Source organism: Erinaceus europaeus, chromosome 5, assembly GCF_950295315.1.
Source record: "Erinaceus europaeus chromosome 5, mEriEur2.1, whole genome shotgun sequence".
Lineage (NCBI taxonomy): Eukaryota > Metazoa > Chordata > Mammalia > Eulipotyphla > Erinaceidae > Erinaceus > Erinaceus europaeus.
This window is the reverse complement of record NC_080166.1, coordinates 94,397,151-94,421,072: the sequence shown is the minus strand read 5'-3', so window position 1 is coordinate 94,421,072 and position 23,922 is coordinate 94,397,151. Positions and strand designations below refer to the sequence as shown.

At 36.1% G+C, this 23,922-nt stretch overlaps 1 protein-coding gene across 4 annotated transcripts in view; it reads right to left on the bottom strand.

The window, feature by feature from the left end:
• Nucleotides 1-23,922, bottom strand: part of CNTN1 (contactin 1) — a 340,636-nt gene that overhangs the window by 142,605 nt on the left and 174,109 nt on the right. For all 4 annotated transcript variants that reach the window (XM_007531154.3, XM_060191553.1, XM_060191554.1 and 1 more), the window contains 6 exons: nucleotides 21,790-21,926; nucleotides 20,790-20,822; nucleotides 18,992-19,124; nucleotides 13,124-13,296; nucleotides 11,070-11,165; nucleotides 2,429-2,635 (listed from right to left, as the gene is read on the bottom strand). In XM_007531154.3, coding sequence (XP_007531216.2) covers nucleotides 2,429-2,635; nucleotides 11,070-11,165; nucleotides 13,124-13,296; nucleotides 18,992-19,124; nucleotides 20,790-20,822; nucleotides 21,790-21,850 — 703 coding nt within the window. In that variant the 5' untranslated portion in view covers nucleotides 21,851-21,926. The remainder of the gene's footprint in view (nucleotides 1-2,428; nucleotides 2,636-11,069; nucleotides 11,166-13,123; nucleotides 13,297-18,991; nucleotides 19,125-20,789; nucleotides 20,823-21,789; nucleotides 21,927-23,922) is intronic.

Genomic DNA, 23,922 nt, shown 5'->3' with positions numbered 1-23,922 from the left:
GAACATTTTACTCTGGGCCACATTTCGGTTCCCTGACTGGGAACTTTGGTTTCTTATGACCGGGATCATAGAGCCTGGGAGATGCACGGAGATTTCTCCTTGGACTTTCTGGATTCCCTCTCCCATGTTTCCTGAGGAAAAGGACTACATTTTGCTCCGGGCCACAATTTGGTTCTTTATGACTGTGATCATAGAACTTGGGATATGCATGGGGATTTCCCCTGGGACTTTCTGGACTTCTTCTCGAATGTTCCCCGTGGAGAAGGACTACTCTAATTTGAAGAGCATTCTCCAGTACCCTGGCAGTTCCCAAGTATGGAGACACGTGGTTAGTTCTACTCTCCTGATTGGATTCTTTCTTCGATGGGAAGACACTTTTAAAAATGGGTGCCTGAAGCAATCCAGCAGGAACAGTCCGAAGCACCCTAAATGGAATTTCGAGGAGCTTTTTGAACTAGGTCACCCTCCGGGGATTCTTAATCCTACATGGTGAGATCTTGATAATCTGGTTCAAGTTGCGTTTCATAAGAGAATGATTTGAATGACTGAATTTTTGTTTGACATTGACTTAAAAAAAAAAATGCTGGACGCAGCCATGATTTCTAGAGACATCCAGAAACAATTCAAAAATTGTTTTTTCCCTCCTATGATTTCTCTTTTACGTCTTGACATGAATCTGAAACGTTTAATCCTGAAAACTGTATGAGTTATGGGTGGGGCAGATAGTGCAATGATTATGTTAATTATTATCATGCCTAAGGCTTTTAACCGTGGTTCTTCTGTTTACCTTTCCACATTTTATTGAGTTTAAAGTGTTTTAACAACCTTGAAATGATACTAGAAAGGACTTCCAATTATAATGGAGTTATCAATGATAGTAAACTTCTAATCTGCTACAAGTTTTGTTTGACAAGTAAGTGAATTTCAGCTGTCAAGTCTTCACATGAAAAAGCATCTACTCAAATGGAATTCCCGGAAATCCATTTGGACCCCTGTTCTCTGACATCGCCCCCGGAAACCAATAATGTGACCTGGCACGACCTGAAGAAACAGATTCACAGACTCGAAAGCTCACTCTCTACAGAAAAGCAGAATTCTGGTGGCCAACATTCCCCATCGAGACAGACGTGCAGCGTTTCATCCTCCAGCATTTTCTTCTGTGGTCAGCTACTTTGGACTGACACCTCCATCGGACTTACTGGTACACACAGCTGTGTTTCTCAAAGACTAACTTCAGCCAATTGCCTTGAGACTTTATAGACCATGTCCCCTCGCCTGCAGGCTCTGTCCCAGAGGCAGAAAACTCCCCCTCCTTATTAGGTTATTCCCACAGAGGCATGAAGCGCCCCAAGAGGCAAGAGATGCCCACAGAGGCAGGAAACACCCTTTGAGGCAAGAGATGCCCCCAGAGGCATGAAGCGTTCCCAGAGGCAAGAAATGCCCTTTCACCTGCTAGGCCTTGCCCTTTGAGGCAAGAAAAGCTCCACTTGGCATCACACTGGTTATTGCTGTTCGCCTATTTTGTTTTCCATGTCTTATGCCAGTTATTTTGAAAACGCCTGTACGATATACGTTTCTGTTCACTCCACAATGGCCATTAGTTAAAAAGAAAGGGGGAATTGTTGGTATGCATGAGACCCTTTCTGTTTCATTTGGTTTAAATCCCCCCTGCTTAACACTATTCTATTTACATAACCACTTCATTCTATTTATATAACCGCTGTTAACAAGTACCTCCCTCCAGGGCATTGGTTCAATCCCCACTGTTTCATGATATGTTTTTGCTCCACCCCCCCTCCTTGTCACACCCTGATCCTCTCCTTGTCACACTCTGATTGTCACCAGTCACTTTTCTCTCCACCCTCTCTATGTCACACCCTGTTTCCACCCTACTTGGCAAGTATATATAAAGACAGCATTGTGAGTTTTAGAGTACTTTACCTTGAGTTTAGCTTAGCTCGTCTTAGATTGTGCTGCGTCCTGCATGAATAAAGAGATACTGCCTACAGCTCAACTATGAGTCCCTGGTCGTCTGTTACCCGCCCGTGAAGCCAGCCCGGAGAAAACAACCTAACCCGTCGAAAACGACATGTAATCACTATGTTTTATTCTGATTAAATTATTTGTTCTCTCTTCTGTGCTTACTAAAAAGGAGAAATGTTCATGAACCAAAAAACAAACAAACAAACAAAAAACAGATGCTGGTGATAGCCGTTGTATCTGATAATTGGATAATGAAACAACTTACTGGTCACTGAACTAGAAGCAACTTAGTCCAAAATCAACCACTTTTATGATATAAATTTTCTTTATTTGACAAGCTAAGAAAGATACAATTTCAAACTGTACCTGAGTAGCCAGTTAGATATTATCATTACTGTAAGCAGACCACCTTAAAGAAACAGAAAGAAACAAATAACATACTTACGTTCCGGTAGTGGGATGAGTGGGATAAATTTGCTGAATACACTCTTTGTTATAGAAGGGCTGGATACAAAACAAGAATAATTGCCTTTATCGGATGCCTCCACATTTGCAATGTAGAGATTGCCATTTGTCTGAGACACGAATCTTCGTTTGTCCATTGTGATAAATACAGGAAATTCATTTAGAAGCCAGCGGTAGCTAAGATCATCTAGAAAGCAAAAAAGTTGGCTACTAAATATTAAGACTTTCTCTAAAAGTAAAAATTATGTTTTTCAGTAATAAGATAGCACATAATTTAATCTAGGCAGATATAGAGACAATTTTGGAATTAGGTCAAGACAAACCATAATTTCTCTTAAAACTACCATATTTAGAGCTAATGTTAACATAGTGCTAAATAATTACATCTATCTTTGTAAATTATTTTATGGACAGTTAATACTCTTATTTCATTGACAGTCTAAATGACACTTAAGAGATAGCAAGTGACTTGCTAGAATTTTATGACTTTTAAACAGAATTAGGATTTTGTATCCAGGTCTGATAATTCCAAGACTCATTATCCATCTTTCCTACTGCATTACTAAGATCAGGTAAAATGGTAAAATAAGATAACATATCATTTTTGACAATGTAGATAGATTGGGAGGTGATTATGTTTAGAGAAATAAGTAAAGTAATAAAAAAATTGGATAGTTTTTACTCTTAAGTAGAATATAGATAGCTGAAGTGTATAAGCTTGAGAAAATAAAAGTAACCAGACTATCTCTCTAAGAATTTGTGTGAACTATGGTGGTTATAAGAGGTGAACGCAGAACTTTGGTGGTGGGTATACTGTGAAACTATATCCCTGTAGTCTTATAATATTGAAAAGCACAGTTAAATCACTAATGAAAATATAAAGAAAAAAAGGTTATTAACTGCACTACGGTTTTATATCTTTTTCTATCTGTATTTCTATTTTAAATTATAGAATTTAAATTTAGAAATTAGTTTATGTTACTTATTCTGCCATATTAACACGTGAAACTGCAAAAGCAGAAAGACATATTACTAGTTTTCTTAGATATTGCAAAGTATATCATATGCTAACTCTAACCACAGGTAATTTCTTGAGCTGAGTAAACACATGCAGGTTACTTAAGCCAGAAGCTGAATTACCTCGTAATATATTCTTTCTTCCACCATTATTCCCTTCCTATCTCCTATTCCTGCTTTTAGGAAGGAATGACTCTCAAGAAGTTACACATTGCGATGATATACATGAGCATATTCTATGCAGTACCTCCTTCTCAAAAAACATGAGTTCCCCTTCTGCACCCCATAATGATCCTGGGTCCATACTTCCAGAGGGATAAAGAATAGGGAAATTATCATGGAAAGGGATTGGATATGGAGTTTTGGGGGTGGAAACTGTACCCTCCTATCATAAAGTCTTGCCAATATTTCCCTCTTATAAATAAAATTTTAAAAAAGCATGAGTTTCCTCTAAAACACCATGATATGTTAAGACAGCTACCACTAGGAACACCTTAAGAATAACTACCTTTGGAGTAAGGATCCTGTTTCGAGCCCCCAGCTCCCCAACTGCAGGGGTTTACTTTGCAAGCAGTGAAGCAGGTCTGCTGGTGTCTATCTTTCTCTCCCCCTCTCTGTCTGCCCCTCCTCTCTCAATTTCTCTCTGTCCTATCCAACAACAATAGCTATAACAATAATAATAATAACAACCACAATAAGGGCAACAAAATGGGAAAAATAGCCCCCAGGAGCAGTGGATTCTTAGTGCTGGAATCAAGCCCCAGCAATAACCCTGGTGGCAAAAAAATTATTAACAGTATATCATTTCTAATATATTACAAATGCTCTATGTGCTGCATATTCAGTATATGTAAGGACCTTGCGTTTTGCGCCATGTGTGCTACTACAGTACTGCCCTGCCCCCTAATATTAATAATTTTATTGTGCACTACAACTCTATCATATTGCCAAGTAGAGTTCTCCTACTGATCTTGTTTTTCCTATTTCTTCTACCTTAGACCAAACTCAGGATTTCTGAAATACTGTTACCACACTCTAATATTTGTTGTAATTTAAAATTTAGGTACATGATAGCAGAGGAGAACCTAGTGGGGGTTGTACTGTTATCTGGAAGACTGGAAAATATTACGCATTTAAAATAAATAAATAAATAAATAAAATTCAGCTACTATGATAAAAAAAGAATAACTATCTTGGGTTAAGTTAGATAAAATTTTAAATGCAAGTTATTGGAATGTCAATATATTTTAAAACTTGTATAATTATGACACCACATTTTTACATTAGGGAAATCACAGTGGCTGTAAAAACTGCCAAAAGAGTGCTATAGAGACCGTCATTACAAAAATATAAAAGATTTGCACATTTTCAAGGGTTAGCAAAATAATTCACTGGGCTAGTGAGCTTGCTTTATTCCTCATGTGACCCAGATTCAAGCCTGGACCCCCAAAGAATTGGAGGGAAATCCAGTCCCTCTTGTGGCTTCTCTCTCTCTCCCTCTCTCTCTCTCTCTCTCTCTCTCTCTCTCTCTCTCTCTGTTTTTCAGTATGCCTAGAGTGGTACAGACATGGTGACGATTCCCCCCAATCCCTAGAGCAGTGAAGGCATGGTGATGACTCCCTCCTAAAAAATCCGAAAAACCTAGGGAGTAATAACAAAGGAATCCTTTAGGTTGGGTATATAATTTTCTCCATCAATATGCAGTATCAGAGAATGAAGTTAATATTATTATTCTCCTATATAATTTTAAAAAATTTAGTACAAAAGTAGTCAATTAAAATGGTTGATAGAAAATACAAATAAAGTAAAAAGAGAGATAAAATTTAAACCAGTATAGCCACAGGCCCTTTGGAATATAACTAAAACATGCCTACTAGCTATCTACAAAATGAAGACTACCCCCCAACTTTTCATCTGCACTATTCCAGCCTTTAGGTTCATGATTTTTTTTTTGGCTTTATATGTTAACTCAATTTGTTTATATATTAACAATTTGTTCGGCTTTATATGTTAACTCTTTATTCAACCACCAGGTTCCAGATGCTACCATGATGCTGACCAGACTTCCCTGGACAGACAACCCCACCAATGTGTCCCGGAGCTCCAATTCCCCAGAGCCCTGCCCCACTAGGGAAACAGAGAGGCAGGCTGGGAGTATGATCAACCTGTCAACACCCATGTTCAGTGGGAAGCAATTACAGAAGCCAGACCTTCCACTTTCTGCATCCCACAATGACCTTGGGTCCATACTCCCAGAGGGATAAAGAATAGGAAAGCTATCAAGGGAGGGAATGGGATATGGAGTTCTGGTGGTGGGAATTGTGTGGAGTTGTACCCCTCTTATCCTATGGTTTTGTCAGTGTTTCCTTTTTATAAATGAAAAATAAATAAATAAATAAATAAATAAAATTAAAAAAATTTAAACCATCATAGTCTCCCCTCAGTGTTATAATTTTTAACATATATCTTTCTAAGAGTGCATCTATCATTCTATGTTTATTCATATTCTAATTTAGAATCAGATAAAAGCCAGACAAAAATAAGAATAGGAAAAATTTGAAGAGAATATTTAAATTGCCAGATTGGATTCTTAAAATGAATAAAAATGTCATATACTTTTGATACACAAGAATATTTATAGTACATCCTAAAAGAGACTGTGAAACTGCCTAATTTGAAACACTTTTTTCTATTGTCACCTAAAAATCGGTATCTCTCAATGATTTCTATTATTACCTACAATAAGCATGATATCAAAGTAAAAATTTCTTTGCCACTTTTTTTTAATTTAAGAAAGGAAACATTAACAAAACCATAGAATAAGAGGGGTACAATTCTGCACAATTCCCATAACCCGATCTCCATATCCCATCCCCTCCCCTGATAGCCTTCCCATTCTATATCTCTCTGGGAGTATGGATCCAGGGTCGTTGTGGGTTGCAGAGGGTGGAAGGTCTGGCTTCTGTAATTGCTTCCCCGCTGAACATGGGCGTTGACTGGTCGATGTCACTTTTTTTTTTATTAACAACATAATGTTTTCAATATAGCCATATACAAATATAGTCAGAATAGTCTAAGTACACCACATTTATGAGAATATTTGGACCTATATTTTAATTCAAGAATTCATAACACTCTGGTCTGGCTATTTTATCACTCTATTACTCAGTTTATTTTAAACCTAAAACATTTTATGTGCCTCACTCAAAACAGATGTATGAGGAGGACCGAGATAATATTGGAATCTGAAAATCATCAACACCTACTTTGTGCTGACTGACTTAAGAATTAATGTAAATCAATATTTTAGGAGAAACAAGAGTATCTGTTTAAGAAACGCTCCTTTTATTGACAAATGTCTGCGATTTCTTTCCTTTGCCTCAAGTATTGGCCAAATTTTTTTTTTGGCCCACTGCAGTGTTTTTGGTCAGGTTTATTATATTACTTTGAAATTATTTATCCAGCCTTGCTAAATAATATATACTCTTGAAATATTCCATAGATGAATAATTTGCAAATATTTTCTTCCAGCAGAATTACTGCTGGAGCTTGGTTCCTGTGCCAATGAATCCACTGCTCCTAGCAGTCGTCAGTCATCTCCCCTCTCCCTTCCCTCCACCACTTTTCTTTTCTTTTCTTTTCTTTTCTTTTCTTTTCTTTTCTTTTCTTTTCTTTTCTTTTCTTTTCTTTTCTCTTCTCTTCTCTTCTCTTCTCTTCTCTTCTCTTCTCTTCTCTTCTCTTCTCTTCTCTTCTCTTCTCTTCGTTTCTTTTGACTTGGTAGTGTGATGGCACACATGTTAGTTACAATATGCAAGGACTTGGGTTTGAGTCCCCAGTTCCCGCCTGCAGGGGGAGAGCTTTGCAAGTGGTTAAGTAGTGCTGCAGGATTCTCTCTGTCTCTCCCTGTCTCTATCTCCCCTTTCCCTCACAATTTCTGGCTGTCTCTATCCAATGAATAAATAAAGATAGTAAAAGAAATAAAAAAGAAGTTGAGAAAGGAGATACAGAGAAGATAAAGCGAGACACTTGCAGCACTGCTTCGCTACTATTGGAACTTCCCCCCCTGCAGGTGGGCACCATGGTTTTGAACCCAGATCCTTATACATAATAACATGTGTGCTCAACCAGGAGCATCACCACCCAGCCCATAATTTGCAAAAATTTTTAGAGTAAAAAAGAGTTCCTTCCTTTCTAATTAACCTCAACAGAACAGAAATAAACTATCAAATGAATCACTACAGTCCTTTGACACCATGAACGATATTTCAAGCTGTTTAGAATGAAATTCATAGTAAGTTATACTGTGAACACATATATTCTTTAGAATGTCCTTCCATTTTGTGTTTATTTTTGTTGATCTTTACAATCTATTGAGATTCCTTCTCAATAATTAACAAGAAGGAAGTTAGTTTTTTTTTTTTAAAGAATATTACTATCTGGGGGCTTGGTGGTGGCGCACCTAGTTGAGCACATGTTACCATGCACAAGATGCAAGGTTCAAGGCCCTGGTCCTCATATGCAGAAGGAAGCTTCATAAGTGGTGATGCAATGCCACAGGTGTGTCTCTAACCCTTCTTCTCTGTCTCTCCCTCCTAAATTTCTCTCTGTATCTAAAATAAATAAATATAGAAAATATTTCTATTCTTAATTAAAATGTACACATATGTTTCATTATGGATTCTGTATTTTGTAAATGGTACCCATCATTTGAATAATGGACTTTTTTCTGTATCCTTTCCTTCATTATACAAATATATGGTCTTTTTGTGAAATACAACAAATCAATTCTAATGGTTATAATGACAAAAAAGTATTATATTTCTTTTCTTTTTTTCTTAAAAGTTTATTTATAGATTAGAAAGATGAGTGGAGAGAACCAAAGCATTATTCTGGCGCATATTATGGTAAGGGTCAAATTCAGGAACTCACACATGAGAGTCCAGTGTTTTATCCACTTTATCCACTATATCGCCTCCAGGACAAACCACTAATTTTTTTCTCATATCTTTTTTTTTTTTCATCCAGGGTTATCACTGGGGCTCGGTGCTTGCACTATGAATACACTGCTCCTGGAGGCCATCTTTCCCATTTTGTTGCCCTTATTGTAGTTATTATAGTTGTCATAGCTATTGTTGTTGTTGGATAGGGCAGAGAGAAATCAAGAGAGGAAGACAGAAAGGAGGAGAGAAAGATAGACACCTGCAGACCTGCTTCACCACTTGTGAAGCAATCTCCCTGCAGGTGGGGAGCTGGCAGCTCGAACCGGAATCCTTACTCAGGCCCTTGCACTTTGCGCAATGTGTGCTTAACCCACTGTGCTACCATCCAGCCCCATTTTCTCATTTCTGAAGGGTAAAAAATTTTCCCTTAGGCATTCATGAACTACTGATTGTAATTTAATACAATGCAAAATAGGTAATTTTAGCTTTTCCTAAAACAGTAACAACCAGACATTTATCAATTCAATGAACACACTAATTTACATTCATATTCTCATTTATCTAATATTTGATAAACTCCCTATAGTATATTAGGATTCAAACATTATTATAAAATTGGTATACATCTGTACTATTATAAAAACTCGTGTGAATGGGAGTTTAATTTTTCCCTTTGTAAGAAACTGTGGAGCACCCAAATCCATAGAAACATGTAATGGATTATGAAATATGAGATTTCCTTCCTGGATCTTTTTCCTATGCATAAATGAGAAAAATGGGCTGAGGGATAGCTAACTCAGTAAAGTGTGTGCCTGGCCTGGGTAAGAACCCTGGCACAGCACAAGAACACCACAGTACCAGGGGGAGCACCAATTGGAAATTCTTCAAGGAAAGTAACTATCACTAAAAGGTTACAATAGCATTGTAAATGATATGTCCTATACTTACAAATCAATATTCATTTACCTACAATGATTAGAGAAAATACCATTATTTGATAAACAGAATATCCTACAAAATGTATCATATATATATGAAAAAGAATATATGCAGGGCTTTGTGTGGCTATACACACAATTTAAAGTAAGATATGATAATACTAAAACTATAAGATATAAAACATTTGTCACTGTGATAGTTGGCATTTACAGGTTAGGCAAATACTGAGTCTAATTTATGTACAAATTTCTGTGGTATAAAATCAGTAATTACATTGTCATTGCCCAGCTCAAAGCCTAAGAATGTCAGGGTAGCATAACTGGACATCTACGAGTCAGAAACCATTCCTACAGATGAGATTCTAGCTGTGATCTAATCTGATAGAAATATTTGTTTTATTTATTTATTTATTTATTTATTTATTTATTTATTCATGTATTTGCCTCTAGGGTTATTGCTGGGGTTTGATGCCAACACTACAAATCCACTGCTCTTGGAGCCTTTTTTTCTTTATAGTTTTTATTGGATAGGACAGAGAAACACTGAGAGGGAGAGAGAAAGATAAGATACATGTAGACCTGCTTCCTTGCTTCGCTGCTTGTGAAGTATCTCTCCTTCAGGTGGGGAGCCAGGGGTTTGAACGCAGATCCCTGTGCTTAGTACTATGTGCACTTAACCAGGTACAACACTGCCTGCCCATGCCCCCCCAATAGAAATCTTTACTAAATAAAATCCCTAACTCTACACTAAGTAGTAGACCACTTTGACAAAGAATTTCCAATTCCACACCAAGCAGATAGTCAAGATATGACAGATGCGAACAGACTTGAGAAATCTCAAAGAATGTGGTCCCGAAGAAGTTGGGATATAGCGCAGAGGGGTAAGCACATGTGGCACAAAGCACAAGGACAGGCTTAAGAATCCTGGTTTCAGCCCCCCCTTACTTCACAAGCTGTGAAGCAGGTCTGCAGGTGTCTATCTTTCTCCCTCTGTGTCTTCCCCTCCTCTCTCCATTCCTCTCTGTCTTAACAACAATGACATCAATAACTACAACAATAAAAAAACAACAAGGGCAATAAAAGAGAAAATAAATAATATATATTAAAAATATGGTCCTGAAAACTAAATGAATTTCTATTTACTTGGAATATCCTATTATACATATATAAGTTGTGAACTACAACTTAACCTGTGGCAGTTAGTACTATGCCAGCTAGTTTCTCACCTCTTTAACTATTCCTCAACTTATCATTCAGTCTCATTCAACAAAATGCCAATAAACTTACTTTCCCCTCTTTAACCTGCCTGATGAATCCTTCTCATCGATCTATGATCTTGTGTAACCTACCAGTATTGCTAGGCAAATGATAGAGCAAGTGAATTATTTATTTTTTAAATTTTTTTTACTATCACTAGGGTTATTTCTTGGGCTCAGTGCCTGCACAACAAATCCTCCTTGTTTTTCCTCTTGGCCATCTTTTCTTAACCTTTCTTTTCATTAGATAGGACAGAGAAACTGAGAAAGGAGGGTGCAGTATAGAAGGAGAAACACACCTGCAACACTGTTGCACCACTTCTGAAGCTTCTCTCCTGCAGGTGGGACAAAGAGCTTGAACCCAGGTTCTTGTGTGCTCAACCAGGTGTGCCAACTCACAGCACCCCATTATTTTTATGAAAAGAAGACTTGATTATTCCATTTCTTGAACACAGACAAAATGCATTTACCTGGAAAATGGTACGGGGGATCACAGAGAAGCACCATTCCTTTCCCTTCTTTCACTCTGACCTCAGGGCGTTCCTCAGGTGGGAAAGGGTCAAGATCTAATTATGAAAATAAGAAGAAATAATAGTAATAATAAAACAGTCACTTTCTGGTCAATAGAAAGAGAGAGTTTCATAAAGCTTATCTTTAATTCTCTTTGGGAAATAACACTTCTCAGTTGAATTGGTGAAACTGGGGCCACTGAAGAGCCCTTCCTGAGAGAGGACTTCAGAGATGGGAAGGGACAAATAAAAGGCAGGGTGTGAACATAAAGATTGCCAGTTCCTAACTCCTTTTCAAATTTTTCTTTTGTCCTCAGCTCCAAGATTTTAAAAATTTTATTATTTATTTATTTATTATTTTTACCAGAGCACTGCTCAGCTCTGGCTTACAGTGGTCAGGGGATTGAACCTGGGACTTTGGAGCCTCAAGAGTCTCTTTGCACAACCATTATGCTATCTACCCCCACCATTTCTTTAAATTTTTGAAATGTACTTAGAACTTACATTTTGCTTAGTTGCCTGGTATTCTAATGTTTGGTCTTTTGTTTTACTTACTGATGCATATTCTGTTTTAATCACTACCCCCATTCATTCACTCCATTTCCTTACCTATGAAAAATACTCATATTTCTGCTACCTTCCACAAATAACATATTTTAATAAGTTGCCACTCTAAGTGTTAGCTTTCTGTAGAAAACATTTCAAATCCACATTTCTAGTCCTGATGATCACCTGAAAGTCATCCTGATCCTCAAACATTTAATGGATGTTTTGATGCAAATAACAATGTTGTCATAATCCTGCACTTGAAACAATCATTTCATACTAGAAACAATCATTTCAAACTTCCTCTTGTCCCTGAATCTGGTTTTACTTGTTCCCATGTAATTTTTAAAGCAAGCAGGATGTCTGATACTTTTCTTGCACCTCTTTATAAAATATTTAAATTTGTCTTTCCTTCAGTGAAATGTAATTTGTTATTTCTTCAAGACTTGTGCTTATTGTTCACATTTCTATAGCTATTCTACCAATATAGTTTTCATAACTTTTTTATTGCCTCCTGGAAAATATCATCATATGGGCTCTTTTAAAATACTATTTTGTTTTATAATCCAACTGCAAAAATGTCAAATATTGGTATGCAAAACCATAATAGATCATTCAGTTCAACCCCTCTCCCAGTGAGTAAGTTTATTTCCAGAATAGCCTCTGACTTTTAGATTAACAGATTTTTTGTTAAAATATATTTCAGTATCACTTTTTAAGGGAAAATTAACTTAAGCCTTAAAGAATTTATTGAATTACTTAAAATTTAATTCACTCTTTTTTTTTCCATACCAGAGCACTGCTCAACTTTGGTTTATTATAGTGTTCTGGGATTAAATGTGAGATCTCAGAGCCTCAGACACTAAAGATTTTTTTTTTACATAACCATATGATATCTCCCTAGCCTTAGAGTTTTCTTAATAAGTGAAATTAAATACTGAAGAATATGATTTTGCATGGTAGAGCCAAGAATAAATTTTCAGTTTCTGAAATATGAGTGGTAGTAAACCCATTGTGAATATATGATGTAGTGTTTCTATCAATACTAGCTTTTTTTTAAAAGACTTGATTACACAGAGAGAGAGAGAGAAAGAGAGAGAGAGGTGCCACAGAAGTTTCCTCCCACAAACTAACATAGTAAGCATTCCAAAGTGGTACACAGAAATAGGCACCCTCCAAAATGATCTATCTCTTCAGTCCCAAAGCTAGTTTCTAGAAAGTTATACACAACCCTTCATAACATGGTCTTCGTTTATTTTCCAGTGTCCGTCATGGTATTTTGCTCTTTTTTTTTTCTACACTGTTAAAGCCATTGGTCTTAGAAGACATAGCTCATCTAAAGACCTGATCCATCATTTTCCTTTATTATCTTAATATATCTTCTTACTGAACTCTTAATTATGATGACATCTAACTTTTATGTTACCTAGGTAGATACAATGACCATTTTTAAAGTTTCAGTTACTTACATCCAAAGCTCAGAGTTGCTTCAATGCTTCTGACCATCCCATAGTTATTTGATGCCAAGCAGTAGTAAATTCCAGCATCTTTTTGTTTATCAGGGTTGTTAATAACAAGGTTTCCTCCTACCATGGTGTATCGATCATTTGTCAGATCAACATCACCATTATTCATTCTCCATCTATGTGAAAAGCCAAAAAAAAAAAAGTTATATTAAAGGTCAAACAATATAGTGAGCTAAGATGGTCCCAAAATGCTATGAATACAATTCTATGTGAAGTTAGGGATTAAGTAGATAACTCAAAGTGGCATTTCTTTTTTTTTAATAGTTATTTTATTTATTTATTCCCTTTTGTTGCCCTTGTTGTTTTATTGTTGTAGTTATTATTGTTGTTGTCGTTGTTGGATAGGACAGAGAGAAATGGAGAGAGGAGGGGAAGACAGAGAGGAGGAGAGATAGACACCTGCAGACCTGCTTCACCGCCTGTGAAGCGACTCCCCTGCAGGTGGGGAGCCGGGGTTCGAACCGGGATCCTTATGCCTGTCCTTGTGCTTTGCGCCACCTGCGCTTAACCCACCGTACTACAGCCCGACTCCCTAGAGTGGCATTTCTTAACACCATATCATTCCATGTTTCCTCCAGCCTCATAGTTTATTTAGCTCATATACATAACGGTGAATGTTAAAATGTGTCACATATTTCATCTTTTCTTATGAGGCATGTCTAAGAACAAGTATTTCATGGAAGCTGCCAAAAGTGGTTTTATTATAGAATTGCATTAATTATAAGTAATTGCCTATGTATATATGATTAATGCAAAACCAAAAATAAAGTATGGCAAACTTTATTTCTGATTCAGAGCATCCGAGTGATTTTTCACTGAAATAAATTAGCTGAAATCAGGGTTTGTCTCACCAAACAGTATGTTCCACATACCAAAGGTTTTAACATAATTTGAAAATAATTTGAAATGTCAACTGAATCTTATTTCCAAATCACAAATATACTACTGTAGCTTATTTATGGGGGTTATAATAAAAATAAATTGACTGGGAAGAAGATTCTGACTTTCTTAATGTTATGATTATAGGAATAGATGCAGAAAGTAATTTTCATTTAAGCAGGTCATCAGCATAATTCTGTCATCATTCTGTAACAGGGTTTATCCTTAAGATTCCACATCTTCCCTGCCTTCAGGAGAGAAACTTCACAAGAGGTGGAGCAGTGCTGTAGGTTGTCTCTCTTTCTCTCTACCTCTCTCTCCCTTCTCTATTTTTCTCTATCTCTATTATAATTTTTTTTTTAAGTTTCTATGTTGTACAACAATTCTATAGTTCAAGCATCATGATCAAATAATGAACAATTGCCGGGAACATTTCTGATCAGGATAAGAATCTTACTAAAAAGATCTAGTGATTTCAGAATTTATTTTATTAACTAAAATTATAGAGCATTTTAGTTAAATTTTTACAAAGTATGAGGCTATTTTAAAATCTGTAAAACTGTTTTTGTTTTTTAAAACCTACCAAAATTCCAATTCAATGAGTATATCCTCCTCCTACACCTACCCCTGGTGATTGTTCCTGCTTCAACCATCCAATGTCAAATTACTTAGCATTCACCAAAGCAATGGTTCTCTTTGTGGGAAATTCCAGCTGTTCCAAATTTACCACATTATGTTCACTCCAAATCCCTGTTTATTGCCTTAACTTCCTACAAATGAATCTGACTTGTCTTGAAGTGATATAATGACTATTTTTTCATAAGTTCACCAGTCTATTTTATTTTCAGGAATATACACATATATTGCAATCCTATTTACATTGTCTTAAAATGCAGTTTTTATTGGCATTCTTACTTTGTGATAATAAGGTAAGAAATAAGAGTCTCAAAATTGCAAAGTTCTCTGTTGTAGATTTTAGGATGTTGTCATGAATAAGAAATCACCAGAGAACTTGCCATAAAGTTACTGTGTGAATGTAAAATGACATGATTATTAGTTATTATGGCTTATGTTAAGTACCTTATGGCTATGAATGTTAAGTACCTCAAAAAATGTTAAGCAATTATGCATGGACCACCTCCTGAGCTTAAGTAACTTTAAACCTTCAAGTGATTTCCATCAGACAAGCTGCACAATATGTTATTTTCTCCCTGCCAAATGCAAATCCCCTTCACAACCAGTGTAATTCTATAATTCTGTATCAGAGTATATCCTTGTGACTTCAACAATGTCATAGACTAAGAATCATGGTCAAGTCATGCACTGTGACATATAACTCCATCTTATTTTTAATTTTTTTATTTATTTAAAAAAGGAGACACTAACAAAACCATAGGATAAGAGGGGTACAACTCCACACAATTCCCACCACCAGAACTCCATATCCCATCCTCTCCCCTGACAGCTTTCCTATTCTTTATCCCTCTGGGAGTATGGACCCAAGGTCATTGTGGGATGCAGAAAGTGGAAGGTCTGGCTTCTGTAATTGCTTCCCTGCAAAACATGGGCGTTGACTGATCGATCCATACTCCCAGCCTGCATCTCTCTTTCCCTAGTAGGGTGGGGCTCTGGGGAATCAGAGCTCCAGGATACACTGATGGGGTTGTCTGTCCAGGGAAGTCTGGTCAGCATCATGGTAGCATCTGAAACCTGGTGGCTGAAAAGAGAGTTAACATACAAAGCTGAACAAATTGTTGAACAATCATGAACCTAAAGGCTGGAATAGTGCAGATGAAGTGTTGGGGGGGGGTCCTCCATTTTGTAGATAGATAGTAGGCATATTTTAGTTATATTTCAAAGGGCCTGTAGCTCTACTAGTTTTTTTTTTTCCCTCTAAGCCTCAAATCTGATATGCAGGTGGATCCAAGTTATTGTCTGGGGAGGTGATGTCATGGCTGGAACCCTTTCATAGTATTTTCTAATTTCATTCCAGGCAGTTCACTCCCTAACAAAGTCCCAAAACCTAGATATAGACCAGGTCCCACGAAATAGAGCATATGTTCACATGTATCCATAAACTAGGGCAAAATAAATACCTGAAAGCAAAACTACACAACAGTATGCAGTGAGTCAGTATAAAGTTCCTAACGAAATAGTACCTAATTAAACTTAGATACCTACCTCACCTACTTCCTTTTACAGTTCTCTCACTCACTGCAAAGCTAACCTTAGCAAAGCAAGGACTGCAAAAGCTGAGTAAGGGCAAGAGACTGGCATACTTTAATGATGACTCTTTAGTCACTATCAGGCCACCCTATCAGCTGGGGCCCTTTTTGAGGAGTTCTGAGATTCCCAAACAGACATGATGGGCCCAGACCTCAAATAAATCCCTCTCTCCATTGTTACAGGTCATCTCTATCTGGAACAATAAAAAGACCCCTTTGTGGTCCCCCCCCATAGAACCTTGCCTTCAACTTGGATCAACAACTATAGAATGTTCCATCCTCTGAAGGGAGGATGGACAACATACTCTATGCTATACCTGAGAAAGATGGGTCCTGATATTGGGGCAGCTTGGAACTTTCCTACTCATGATCACAGAATGTGAGCTCATATCTACATCGATGCAGAGGTTACATAGGCTCCTAAGCTGAATATAGGCCCCAGACCAAATCAAATAGATGGGGTTTACAGTCAATAATATTTATACTCCTTCCTCATATTAAGGAGATACTCTCTTCCCTGATACAGCTTTCTGTCCCTTTTCCAGCCATGACATATTTTATTTGAAACTGAGCATCTTCTCCCCCTCCAGATTGCTACACTAATATGTGAGTAGTTGGGTCACACTCTCCTTACAGATCTGAGAACTAATCTAGCCTGTGAGAGGGAGATGCTTATGAATTGGTCACACACAGTTTTGCTTACTTTCACTATTTTTTTAATTTTGGAAAGAACCTTTAATATGAGATCTACTTATAGATGCCAATGCTAATGCTAATGTAGTCAAACTCACAGAAGCAAAGAATTATAATGGTGATTCCCAGGCACTCCAGAAATCAGAAATTATGATAATGGCTATTCAGTGTGTTTAAATGATAAACTTTGAAGCTCACTCTCTGTGGAATAGTGGTGCTGGCAAGTAACAGCAAGCAAGAAGTGCTTGTTTCTAGAAGACTAGGTAAGAACAACCTTTTCCCATTGTGTCTCTTTTCTTTCTTTTTTAATTTTTTCCCTTTTGTTGCCCTTGTTTATTGTCATTGTTTTTATTGTTGTTGTTGGATAGGACAATCAGAAATGGAGAAAGGAGGGGTAGACAGAGAGGGGGAGCAAAAGATATGCACTTGAAGACCTGCTTCACTGCCTGTGAAGCGACCCCCCTACAGGTAGGGAGCCAGTGGCTTGAACCAGGATCCTTAAGCTGGGCCTTGCGCTTTGTGCCATGTGCACTTAACCAGCTGTGCCACTGCCCAGCTGCCCATTGTGTCTCTCTTTTCTAGCTAAAGGCTGACTTGCTCAGATTCCATGTAGGAATGTCCAGGTGAGCCTCATAATTTTTTTTGAGATGCTTTCAATCTACCTAGAAAGACATAATGAAATATATACATACACACACACACACACACACACACACACACACACACACACACACACACGCGGGAGCGTGCATGCACGCACGCACGTGCGCGCACACACACACGAGTTTGTAAATGTCATAAAATCTGTTGCAATACCAGATTTGTGGTTAACTAGCTCTGAAACAAGCTGGATTACTTATTCAGGACAGAGCTTCCTCTTCTGTAAAATTTTATGAGCTTGAATTTGTGCCCTTTTACTTATATTATTCCATGGCAATGTCTATGTGCATAGATTACAAAACTATCATTATGTATAATCTGAGAGACTTGATAAGTCTATCCCATAAAATATTTTCAAAAAAATATGCTTGTTCTATAATTTTTAAAAATATTCTCCACTTCCATACATGAAATTGAAACTAACATAATTTTAAAGGGATGGTTGTTTTGTACTTAAATTCATATTATATGAATGGTTTTTAAATATAGCCGAAGACAAAAAAAACTGAGTTGTGTTAGGTTTAAATAAAGAGAATACCCACTTATTCCCTACCTGCAGGGAAGCAGTAAAATAGGTTTGCAGCCCTCTCCTCCTTTCTCACCCTCCCTCTCTCCTCTCAATTTCTCTGTCATATCAAATAAAATAGAAAGAAAAATAGATGAATGGCCTAAAAATGCAGTTATTTAAGTGTTATGCATTATCTATAGGTGTAAGTATCCAGGTCAATGCAAACAGAAACATTTGAGGCTTAAATGTGTATACTTATCCTTAGCATGCTCAATACCGTGATCTTCAATCATCATTTTTAAAGTGGGTAATGATAAATGGCACAGACATTAGCTGCACAGAAAATAGTGAATTATTTGCATACTGTTAAGAAAAGCTGCCCTTTACTTGGACATTAAACAACTTCTTTTAACTTATATACCAAAATTTCTGTTAATATCACTGGACTTTATAGACAGTCACTTGTATTATAGCTCATTCTATCAATACATTATCAGAAATGCTGATCAGTAAACTTTAGTCTAATACTCCCTTCTGAAAAGATCAGTGATGTCTATGGAAAGATAGAAACAGGCTGAATCAGCCTGTCAATGTTTATGTCCAGTGGAGAGACAATTACAGAAGCCAGACCTTCCACCTTCTGCTCCCCATGAAGATCTTTGGTCCATACTCCCAGAGAGATAAAGAATAGGGAAACTTCCAATGGAGTGGAGGGGATATGGGACTCCGGTGGTGGAAATTGTATGGAATTGTACCCCTTATACCACATTATTGTCAATCATTATTAAATAACTAATAAAAATTAGGAAAAAAGATTTTTTTTTAAAGAGCAGTGAGGTACATTACTTGTAAGCTGGAAAAGGACTGGCTCGTGCCCTGCAGTTCAATGAGACCTTTCCTTCAGGTGATTCCTCTGGGTAAATGGTATTGATGGGTTGCTCTTCAAAAATTGGTCCAAACCCTTTGTCTTCCTCAGAAACTATAAGAAAGATAGTCATTTTACATTATGATATGTGATAAGTCAAATAAAGTTTGGATATTTTGAATAAAGGGGTTTTGAAAGCAATGTCAGGGATATGGAATCTCCATTTTAATTTAAAGCCTACTTTATAATTCCAATGAAAACAATTAGATTCTTTGTCAAAATCATTTTCTATCCTCTTATCATAAGTGCACTAGACACTGGTTACTTAAGTATTTATAATTTCTCAAGACAACTATTGTTTCATGCCTCTGAGCCTTTGAACACATATTTCCTCTCCCTAGAATTACCATCTCACTTTTCTCCTTCTAGTAAAATGTGTAAATTCCTTTAATACTCAGCCATGGAGTTAGTTTATTTAGACACCCAGCTGAAAACCCTTAACTACAGTTTCAGTTCGTCCTCATGCTACACTGTTCAATAGTCCACTACACATAATTCATATACCTCTGATTCTTGATGAAACTTTCTGTTCCACTAGATTGCATCTACTAAAGAGTAGGCAGCTCTATTCATAATCTCTATATACCACACTCCTAGCTAACTGTCTAACAATATTTGATGCAGTAAATGCATACTGATAATTAACAGAGGAATGAATGGACCTCTATATTCTCTTGGGAAATTACTATCTTCTCAGGGAACTGTCCCTGGTCACAATTAGGAGCCATAGTCCCTTAATGAATTAATGCTGATGCAAATAGCTTAAAAAAGAAAAGAAAACTTTTGCTTGGGATCACAGAAATGGTTTTTGTTGTTTGTTTGTTTGCTTGTTTTTTTCCAAATCATTCTATTCTCTAATTTATTTTTTAAGAAAGGGTTATGGCAAATGGCATGCAAGTATTTTGTCTGTAACACTGATGATGAGAGTTTGGTTCTAGCTCACCTTTCATTGTTATAAATCGTAAGTCACTGGTTTAGTGCCTTTGCAAAAAGATATAGAAACGTTTAAAGTCCTGTTTTATAAAATGGGGATAGTATGCAAAGTCTACCTCATTAAAATACTGAATGGTTTAAAGAAAATGCATATAAAATACGTGTATACCTATCCCTCAGTCAGTAATCAATAAATTCTCCTAATTATACTGAATGTTATGGTTCCAAGTTTATTAACTTTAGTTCTCTCTCAGCAAAACAAAAGGCTTACAAAACATATAAAGTGTTAGGAGCTGGGAAGTAGAGAATCAACTAGAGTGCACATGTTACCATGTGCAAGGACCTGGGTTCAAGACCTTAGTTCACACATACAAGGGGTAGGGGGTGTTTTCCAATTGATGAAGCATGGGTGGTCTCTCTCTCTTTCTCTCTACCTCTTCCTTCCCTTTCAATTTTTCTCTGTCTTGATAAAAAACAATACGTGCTTATAAAGTTTAAAATATTGCTTCAAATTTTAGTAGCATGGAATTGGTGTAAGAAAAGATAAAGGACACAATAAATGTTTTCCATTTGCTACAGTCCTCAATAGGGTATTTGATTATGGTGTAATTATTCAATCACTTTGGAAATCAAGCAAATCACTTCAGGAACCCAGACAAATTATCTAACATATTCAAGTGATCTAAAACTATCTATTTACTTTGTGGATTAGAATTAATAACCTAAGTCAGAACGGAATATGATTCATTTGAGAAAAGTTATTTTTAAAATTAACGTTTTACTTACCTCCATGACCATACCTTCTGTGCCATGAAAATTCTAGAAATGAAAAAAAAAATATATATATATATATATATATCAAAGCAGATCTTCAACTTATGATTACAAACTTAACTCAAATAATGGAGATAATATCTGTGATATAAGATCACTGTTCCTTAATTTTAAGGTTGAAATATTGTTAGTACATATCTACAGATAAGTATTTGTCTTTGCATTTTATACTACAGCATTAAAATTTTGTAGTAAAATAATCTATTATAAGTTTCTCTCTCTCTCTCTCCCTCTGTCTGCCCCTCTCCTCTTTATCTCTCTCTCTATATATATATATATATAGCTCAATCTATATCTAGAGGAAATAAAAAAAAATGGCTGCCAGGAGCAATGGAGTCTTTCAGGCGCAGAGCCCAATAATAACCTCAGTGGTAAAATAAATAAATAACCTAGTCAAAATAGCTATACCACAAAATTACCTTTATTACATATATTATATATGTCCACGTACATACATATGTAGTATGTGTAATATATGATGTAGTACTATGTATTATTTATAGTATAACATAAAATATATGCATAGTTTTTGTGGTTATATGAGTGTCATTAAAATCACTGTGCTGATAATTATAATAGTTTTAGATTTGGAAGTCAGCAAAATAAATATTACTCCCCCAAATAAAATTACAGTTTTACTATCTTTAGTAAAAATTAAGAAACAGCTAGAGTGCCCTCATAATGTTAAACATTAAAGCAAACAGTAGAGATGCATAAGAGAATGACATCATAAACAATATATAGCTACATTGTCTATGCCTTCTGAGAATTTAATTGAAAGTAAAAAGAAAATTAAGCTAATCACAATTAACAAAGTATATTTACTTATTTCACCCAATTGCCAAAAGCAAATATTGTCAGTCTCTATATATGGAATTTAATATATATAGTGCAAACACATGTTGATTGTTATGACATAGTTTACACATAATTCACAAAGGGAACTTCTTACCTGATAAACAGGTTGTAAATGGTATTATCACAAGGAAATTGACCAGAAACCACATTTTCATCTTTTTTTTTCCTGTGGAAGTTATATTCAGTTTCCCAAAATATTTTAGCCTATGGCAGTTGAATGATGTTACACACCTGCAATGAAAAGAAAATAAAAGAAAAGTAGGGTAAATATTCATTATTTGAGGTAAACAGCATTATACCTCCTATTTCATTTTATGTTCTTTATTCATAGAATAAGTGTCAGTTTATTTAAATGTATTTGCAAACCATGTTCTAATGAAAAAAAGTAGGGTTAGCACTAAAGTTTCAGCTACCTCCCAGTGATGATGCTGCATGAACATAAACAGGTTATCTAGCCATATTCCTCAGCTTTTATCTCTAACAACAACAACAACAACAAAATACCTTTCCTCATACATACCAATCAATCAATCAATAAATGTGAAGTATATTACAAAGGAGCTCACAAATCATTGGGAGTACAGATGTGCACACAGTGCAGTGGGACACCTTGAATCTATGTGGTATTAAAGTTGAAAACATCCTCATCATTTTAATTAAAACTATTATAGAATAAATTATGATGGAACTGCATTTGGCTATAATAGGGAGGGCATTAGAAATAATTTTGGCATACTTAGATTTAAACATGATTAAAGAAAATAGCTTTTTACTGGAGCTCCTTAAAAGCAAAATGTCCTAGGAATTAGGACAGTCAATTGGGACACAACAGGAGCTTCAACCTGAAAAAACATTAAATCATATTTTCAACCAGTATTCAATTACAGAAAAAAAATCATGTGGTATAATATTGAATACAATATATAGATTAAGATAGAATGTGAAAACAATTCTTAGTGGAAATATCTAAAATTATAATGTTCAGTGTGCAAGTTTATTTAAACCTCTATGTAAAGAAGCTAAAATAAAGTTGGAGAGTTTTTAACAATGTACAGACATGTTAAAGGAAATATGTGATCTTATTTATGTTTTTATTGTGATGAATTTTAAGACAATATTAAATCCTCTGATTTTTCAATAATCCTACCATTTTTCAGGCTGGTGAAAATATTTGATGGCATTACATGGGTCTGGATAAAATGTTTTTTTCTTCTTGGGTACAGACTATTAGCAATGAAAGATCACTTATTTCCAGAAGAAGCTGAGCTGAGTTCCCAGAGATAATAATTTAAATGGATGAAAATAGCAGTAGAAAATATTTAAAATATCCTTGCTAAAAGGATATTTTCTCAACAGATAATTTTTGAGAGGTCAGGATTAATTGATAACTTCTTTAGTTCTCTTGGACATCTGTGAAATGAGAACTATACATCCCTATAGATAGTAAGTTTGAACTATTTCATTTTTTTCAGGATTCTTTTTTTTTATTATGGAGGTTAATGGCTTACAGTAGATACAGTTGCTCATGCATATGTAAATTTTCTAGTTTTCTGCAAAACACTCGCATCCCCACCCTAGATCCTCCTCTACCATCATGGACTAGAACCTGAAAACCTCCCTGCTCCCACCCCACCTGGCCTTTAGGCCTTTGCTTTGGTGCAATACACCAAACCCCTGGACTATTTAATTTTTATTTAATCTACTCTGTTTTATTAAGCAGGGCACTCAGAAAAAGAGAGAAAGATAGTTAAAGGGGGGGAGTCGGGCTGTAGTGCAGCGGGTTAAGCGCAGGTGGCACAAAGCACAAGGACCGGCATAAGGATCCCGGTTCGAACCCCGGCTCCCCACCTGCAGGGGAGTTGCTTCACAGGCGGTGAAGTAGGTCTGCAGGTGTCTATCTTTCTCTCCTCCTCTCTGTCTTCCCCTCCTCTCTCCATTTCTCTCTGTCCTATCCAACAACGACAACAATAATAACTACAACAATAAAACAACAAGGGCAACAAAAGGGAATAAATAAATAAATAAAATAAATATTTAAAAAAAAGATAGTTAAAGGGGAAAGCTGAAGAAATATTCTTCGGAGGCAGGAAAATCAATTAAATGATCTATGTAAGGATTTATTTAGTTTTTTTAATTTTAAGGGCACATGATATCACTAGAATCAAAATGACAGTTACTGAATTCTGCACCCAAGGACCAGGTGTTGTCACAGCTGGTTGAGTGCACG